At 37.7% G+C, this 7972-nt stretch overlaps 1 protein-coding gene across 1 annotated transcript; it reads left to right on the plus strand.

The window, feature by feature from the left end:
* Positions 1-2575: 2575 nt before the first annotated feature.
* On the plus strand, positions 2576-7222 carry abracl (ABRA C-terminal like). Its single transcript, XM_086264765.1, has 3 exons — positions 2576-2697; positions 4287-4352; positions 4841-7222. Exons 2-3 carry the CDS (start codon positions 4292-4294, stop codon positions 5023-5025), a joined length of 246 nt encoding a protein of 81 aa, XP_086120891.1. The 5' UTR covers positions 2576-2697; positions 4287-4291; the 3' UTR covers positions 5026-7222.
* The last annotated feature ends 750 nt before the right edge of the window (positions 7223-7972 follow it).

Below are 7972 nucleotides of genomic sequence, written 5' to 3' on the forward strand. Positions count from 1 at the left end.
CCTACTCAAAGCCCAGACTTAAACTTGAGATTGGGATTCTTTGGCATGACCTTAAAAAGGCCATTAATCCTCAAAAACCCTTCAGTGTGGCTGAATTATAACACAAGCACAAAACAGTTGATCAAAATTCCTCCACAGAGGCGTGAAAGCCTCATTGCCAGTTATGACGAACTTTGGATTGCAGTTCTTGCTGCCAAGGGTGGCACAACCAGTTATTAAGTTAAGGGGCAATTACTTTTTGAATGGAAAAAAAATGAAATATTTATGTTAAAACTGCATTTTATTTTTACTCAGGTTATCTTTGTGCGACATTAACAATAGTTTATTAATCTGAAACATGTAAGTGTAACAATTGCAAAAAACTTGGAGATATTTGACCCTAGGTATTTAGAATCAGATAACAAATGTAAAAATATTTATGATTAAAACAAAACATGCAATTTTGTGCAGTTATTTTTGTTTAGGATAAAACCACAAATGGATGACAGAAGTTGTGGCATATTTCTGTGTAAATCTGTGCTCCACATTAAGCCCGAGGCCTCATGTTTGTGGCATCTTTGTATTTATAAAGGAAAACGCCCAATTTAACTTTTACAATCGGTAACAATTAAATTGAGCAGTCTTTCCCTAAGTCTTATCATGTGGGAGCCTTTTAAAGAAAGACAAGAAAAAAATCTGATGTAATGACATCTGTTCAGATTTTCCATTAAATGTTTCAATTTAACTAGTGAATCATAAATGAGATAATTAATTGTCAAGTTCTGTCACTGGTGTCAAACACTCAAAGCATTTTCTAAAAATGGAATAGAAGTTTTCTTTTATAGCGAAGTCACACTCTATACACTTCCGGTCTCAGTTCAGGTTTCTCATGAGATAGCTTGACACTTCGCGACGTCCGAGTTAGCGCGAGCTTGCTTGGGCTCGGGGACCCGGATGAGTAATTTCCAAAATAAAAGCTGCACTCATATCATGGTTTATAATTGATAGAGACGCGACTTGATACTGCAGTGGCTATACAGATGTACATGTCCCCCCCCCCCCCGCAAATAAGTCGCCCATTGTTGTTGTTTTTTTGTGTCTGATATTCTGACATTTAACTCCAATGATTAGTTGTGTGGCCATTTGAAATGTTTTCACACATAAAGTCGTTTCTTGGAACTATGTAACAAAACAATAAATTGTTTTCTATTTATTTCACTCTGGTTCTTGTTGGAACCGTCTTGACGTCTTGGTGACACATTTGCAACAGTCAGCTACTTGGGGGAAAAAAACCCTTTTTAAGATCTGCTTCTCACTAGTTCTGTATAGTGCTCTTTAAACATAAAATAAAATAAAGAACATGTTAATTAAACTGCATTTTGATACATATTTTTAATAAACTTGTTGAATAACTGCAACTTTTTGGGGCCCTCTGAGTTTTTATGCCTTTGCTTGGTTAGTAATCCTTCACATATGTAATATTTTCCATTGTTCTAAACACTATGATGATGGAGTCACTGCTTTGTTATTTGCAGTGCATGCATAAGAGGTATAGGGATGGGGTGGAGAAGAATAGAGTTCAATGTGCAGAACAAAAAGTAACAGCATTTGGAGTCAGCACACTATTCTAACAAGCTCTTTCTGTGTTGCAATGGGACTTGTGTTCGCTGAGCACCTGTGTGTTTCTTGGAGACGCAAGAAATAGTTTGGAGAGGCCGAAACGTAGGACAACACGCGGTCTCCTGCCTCTTCAATACCTTATATGGGCCACAGCCCATCAAACTATCGGCAGCGTGTCACGATGAAGTCAGATGAGCGCTCGTGTTGCCTTCATATGTTGTAGGGAATTTGTCACATCTACTCAAATTAAGCCAGTAAATGAAAACAGTTGCACATTTTCACAGCATTCCACTACGAGTAGGTAATTATTAGTTAATCGCGGAAATGTCTGAAATTTGTGGCTTGTTGGACAAGAGCTTCTGTACTTCTGATTTATGGGGGGAACATTATACACATTGTAAACTGCAGTTTGTGGGGAATAGCATACATTTCGTGACTTTACAGCATACAAGGAGTGTCCTCAAGGGAACTAGCTTTTGAACTAGAGTTAATAATTACCTCATTTAGAATATAAACCATTACTGGATTTGTTTACGACCTAAGTACTAGTGTTGGCTCCCAAAACAAAATATTGGTTGGGCTCTATTGTGAAGGGATTTTTGTTGTTGTTGTTGTCTTGTGTTTTGTTGTAGAATACTTTGATCCTAAGGTAAAGACATCTCAGGACATCGGGTACAGATCTTTAAATTGCTCCCACAGGTCAATTACAGCTGTGTGTACTTAAAAAAACAGGCTTAAAACAGGTGTGACAACTTCTATCTTATGTGTTTGTAAAGTTTTTGTTCTGTTATTTTTATTGCCTGGAGACATTGTAGAGCTTCACACATGTGCTATATAAATAAACACTAACACTGCATTATCTTTACATGCATATTCTTACTAAGATAACTTAGTGATCTCATGCTTCTGTTTAATATTCTTATTTTTTGAATATTAAACACATTCACTCCGTTCGTTTTACACCACTTTGTTGTTCCATTTCTAAAGGGTGGAGTTCTCCGAGCGCACTCTGAACGCAGCATCATTTTCCACCGGTGCCGATTCATCAGAAAGTCGTCCCTCACCTCATTACAAGCAAAAACAAGCCCAAGTAATCAGGTAAAATTCATATCCTTGTGTCGGTGTTATATTCGCTTGTGTTACATCGTTTTCCATCATTTATTCCAACCGTTCATCGGTCTGAATAACTCCTCGCTCCCCTCTCAGCGGAGGATTTGTCGGATGTTAGAAGCTAATCATACCGGCGAGCTCACATCTGCCACTCAGAGGAGTCTTTTCTTTTGCACCTGAAGTCGCGTAAAACATCGCCGAGCTGCTAATATTATTCAGCACTTGAGAATGTCTGCACATCTCTGAAATAAATCAACTGCAAGAAGTATTTATTAGCAGGTTTGGCTAGCCGTGAACGCTAATCCCTTACTTCCGCATTGATGAGTCCGCCCTGCTCGTGTTGGAGCTTGTTGCATTGCTGCAGTCAGTCCTCCTTTTATATGTTGTACTCATACCGAGTGCCTTTATATGTGTCTGATATATATATAATTAAATTGCATTTATTTATGGGTTTACTGGACTTTGAGTTTGTTTTCTTTTAATGAAAGTCCCCCAGCTCCCAAAACACCCTTCACAAAAGGAACAAAATTGAAAAAACGCCTTTCTGATAATCCCAATTTCATGATTAGAATAAATGTTAAGACTTTTGTCTAAAATGTAAAAAAAAAAGAAAGGAAAATTTGGCGCATATTTATTGACGAAATAAAGCTCTTTAACTTTAATTACTGCACTTGCTGTTAAATCTAGCCTTGTTTTTCCAAAGTCAGAAAATTCCTCTACTGGTGGATGATCACTCAATAAATCAGTCAGATTTTGTTCAGATGACACCAGGTATGTCTGTTTACAGTGCTACACGGATGTTTATTAGACAAAAAGTAAGTACCGGTAATGTGTAATGGTAAGACTTTCAACGTGTAAAAAGAAAAAAAAACAGATCTAAAATTACATAAAAAATGGCCTGTAAGTACAATAGAAGACATTAGACAAAATAAAATGCATCACAGTGCATAGACTTCATTGTGCTTTAATGCACAATAATCTATAAGCTCTACTCATTGATTTAAAAATGTAAGGTAGATCAAATGTAACAAATCTACAGATTAGATCAAATGAGGAAAGTGTAAATAGAAATAAATTGTCTGTTTACCATATTCAATCAAAAGCTGGGCTGAAGATGTTTAAAGATTTCAACACTTCAGCTGCTCTCTTTCTCTACAGCAGACTGCTTCGTGACTCAGAGTGTAAAAGTTAAAAAATCTGCCTCCTCAGCTGTGTTGTCGTGCACTTTGGAACTACTCACAGGATGTAGCATCCATACTGCACCCTACGCACTGAGGATGTGAGACATGAATACTGGAGCAAGAAGACCATCAGGGGCTTTTAAAAACAAGTAAATAGATTTTAAAATCGATGTAGGAGCTGACAGGCAGCCAAGTTTTATGTAGTCTGGCCAAACGCCCTGGCAGCAGAGTTATAAATCAACCATAATAATCTAAAGCACTGCAGTAGTAAATAGACAAGTTGGGTCAGAATTGTGCAATACAGGTTTAATTGTTTAGTTTCATGTCTAGTGCACTCAAAACCGTGACGTCAGATTTAAAGCTAATGCAACTATTTGCATTTTGTTTCGCCTGCAGCAACAATGAACGTCTCCCATGAAATTGATTTGCTGGTTCAAGAGATCCAGCGACTCGGCAGTAAAAGTAAGTCAAAACTGTCATTGTATATTGCTGAATGACATGGTTTGCCTTGAAGTACTTTGATATATTATCCCATGAGCTTTAATAAACAACAATCATGCAGTCATCCAGTGTTGATTTGTGGTTCTGACCACTTCTAAAGCAGGAAACAAATAAACTCAGAGTTATGCCATTTGCAGCAGGGGTGTGTCAAGGTTTTTTGGAAACAGGGTGGCACTGCCACGTTTGTGGAGGGTGGCCTCTATAAACACGGCAGTGGATCAAACCACTCTGAGTTAATGCAGGTGTGTCCATTAGTTATTTTACAAATACACATAATAGGCATGAATGTCTGTAATTGTGGGGATCAATTGAAATGATTTGGTACTTTAATTGGAGTAAAAAATTAGGTTGTTTCATTTTATTTTGAAATTGAATTGAGATTGAAATCGCTACAGTCATTTTAATTGACTGCCCGAAGCTGTAACGATCGTTTAAATCTCTTATTTCAGACGCTGACGGTAAATGTAGTGTAAAGTTCGGGGTCTTGTTTAATGACGACCGTTGTGCCAACATCTTCGAAGCGCTGGTGGGCACCCTGAAGGCCGCCAAGAAGAAGAAGGTGATCGATTTCCAGGGGGAGCTGCTTCTGCAGGGCGTCCACGACAACGTTGACGTCATCCTGCTCCAAGAATGAGAAGCCGGTGTTGGGATAGGACAGCCTTCTAGCAGCTGCGGATCTTTCCTTCACAAGGCTCAGTATTTGAACTGAACTGCAATAACCAATCGGATTTGACCTAACAGTACACCGGCAGACTCAGCTGGCATGTCTGCATAGGATTGTTTTGTTTTTTTTGCTTTCTATGTGACAAATTAAGTAGTGATTTTGACCACAGATCAGGAATATAATACTTTGTGCTAATGCATTCACTTGCCTCTCTACAGTTTATTATCATAACCTGAGATGACCCACAGGACAGCATGCTCACTAGATTTAGCTGCTTTAGCAAACTACTGTACACTTTTCATTTGCTCTCTCTAATTGTTTGTGACTGATACCAAGCTGCACTAGGCTAATCCTCCCTTTGGTAGTGGGAGTTACGACCTCATTACTTGGTGCGTGTAACTGCTTTAAAATCTTGTCCAGCTCTGAGACAAAGGGTAGTGTGTGCTCTCCAACTGTGCCACCAAACGGCCATTCCAGTAATTGTTTACACAAGACATGTCTACTACCTCTTATTTGCCCAGGGCTTTTGGAAATTCAAGAACATCTCCGTGATAGAAACTAACTAAATGACAGCTCAAGTGCATTAAAAAAAAACAACAAAAAAACCCACTTTTTTTTTTGTACTGCGATGTGCTAAAGTCGTTTTTATTCCATCTTTTTATACGTAGTCATTAGTGAAATTTCTCTGCTAAACAAACTCCAAAAATTGCCTTTTCATAGAAATAGCTGATGAGCAATGGCGAATGTATTTTTTGTGCAGTTTTTATTAATGTATAATTACAGGGTGATTGGTGCCAAATGCTAAAGGTGACTCAGGACCAAAACAAAGCAACCAAAATCTGTTTAACTATCGTGCTGCGGCTTAAATTAGAGATACAAAAGGTGCATTTGCAGTTTTGTTAGTTTCTTTAATTTTAGCACTGTTTTGTACTGTAGGTCAAACAAAACTTAGCAGACCAGGCATGACCACTCTTATATCAAAATTCAGCAGTTATAGGTGATTTATTCTGTTTTAGCCATTTTTGTTATCAGTTTTTCTGAAATATCATCAACAGCCATTCCTGGCCCACTATGGAGGCCCAAAGCAGTTCAAATTAATAGAAAAAGAAAATTGTGAGTTAAGTAATTTCCTGAATAACTATTGATATGGTTGATTTAAAACAAAAAACAGATGTTTGAAATCAGCATGGAGTATTAATCAAATGGTAATTCCTATTCATTTTGATTTGGAGCAAAGGCAAGACACATCCGGTTGTAAGCTAGCCCGCTTCTTTCTACTAATAAGAGAGTTTATTCTGACTGAAAATTTGGGAAAATATTATTCACAATGTTCTTGTTTTACAACTGCATCACTCTTTCCTGGTGGTGTCAATGGACAGACAAGACACAGCCATGAAAAATTACATTTGCAAATCTTTACAGATAAATTCCTTTGTAAACTAAAATTTAGTTTACAAAGTTTAAACACAATTTATCTTAGTTAAGTCATTTAATGTAAATTAATATCGTTTTGAGCACTTTGGACCTCCATACATTTGGAAAATCTTGAAGCTGTTTGAATGTGTAACATCTTGTAGCTGACACCTCTTTAATAAAGTCATATCCTTTTTTTTCTGTTTTAAAATTAGGCCTCCATCATGTTATCAGTCACATTTTTCTGCTTCTCGTGATGCGAAGCTGGTTATCAGCCTTGTGAAACGACACCTGGTCTGCTAGTTTTTTTTGACCCATGTCACGTTCACTGCTGTTGTGTCAGACTTGCTAAATATTTTACATTCAGGTGTATTTGTTTAAGCTTGACTTGAAATGTGTATTTCTCTCTTTCTCAGTATCAATGGCACAAATGGATCCAGCTCGATTATGAATGAAACTAAACTGTAACCTGATCACAGAAACGTGCTGCTTGCCATCCTGCTGATGCTCAGGCGTGACTTTCGGGTGACTTTCGAAGCACAAATGCAAATTACAAGCGAACGTTTGGCAGGAGGGAGAACGTAATGATCACTGCCGAGCCAATACCTCGAGCCATTTCTGTGAACAAGTGGGACGCCTGTGTGATGTGTTCAAGTGTGTCATTACTGTGTTTTCTATTGGCAATAACACATTCCTACAAGAGGTTTGTGTTACTGTGGAATACATTCCAAGGAATAAAATCTTTACATGCGAAGCCTTGAAACTTCTTTGTTGTTTGTTTCCTTGTGTGTTTTATGACTCTAGATGTTAAACTGAGGAAGATACTCATCTAAGCACTGTAATAAAAGATTGTGTAATGGTTTATGGGCCACTATGGTGTGGTGTGAGAATACTGTGGTAATGGCAAACTTATTAGCATCATTATGAAAATATTTGTTGCTTGGGGTGTTGACTGTAAGCTGAATTATAGCATGATGGCTGCTGTTTCATAAATCATCTTTAGTCAGGTTTTACCAGCTTTGAGCAGTACCCTACAAGCAAGGTCTGTAAATTGTCTGATTTATGAATGGAGTCTGGTTCCTGCTGATAACATATTCTCACTTCATTTCAATCAATCTTTTCATTCATCCCTGTTGTAAATTATCTGATTTAATTACTTATATTGGCATACAGATTCAGCGAGTTACACATTTACTGCACCCTTGAATACTGTTTTGCTGTGAAGCTGCACATTCAGGTATCCTGAATGAGGCAGTGATACTTCCCCACATGTATGTGGTGCTGATTACTTCCCATCCTCTTCTATCGTTCACTTTAGTGCCAACTGAGGCTGCCGCTTCATGTAAATAGTTAACCAGAGGCTGTGTAACGTGTGTGTGTTTTAATGATCACCATTTATGCTTATCTATGGAGATAAGTATACATTTACAATGCTATTGATAGCACTGATAGTTACTATTGTTGTGAACACTTCAATAGCAACTTGGAGAATGAACTTTCCCAT

This window comes from Aulonocara sp. 'chitande type north' Nkhata Bay, linkage group LG15 (assembly GCF_057382095.1).
Source record: "Aulonocara sp. 'chitande type north' Nkhata Bay isolate Kocher_YH1m ecotype deep benthic linkage group LG15, A_spYH_male_GT1.1, whole genome shotgun sequence".
Taxonomy (NCBI): Eukaryota; Metazoa; Chordata; class Actinopteri; order Cichliformes; family Cichlidae; genus Aulonocara; species Aulonocara sp. 'chitande type north' Nkhata Bay.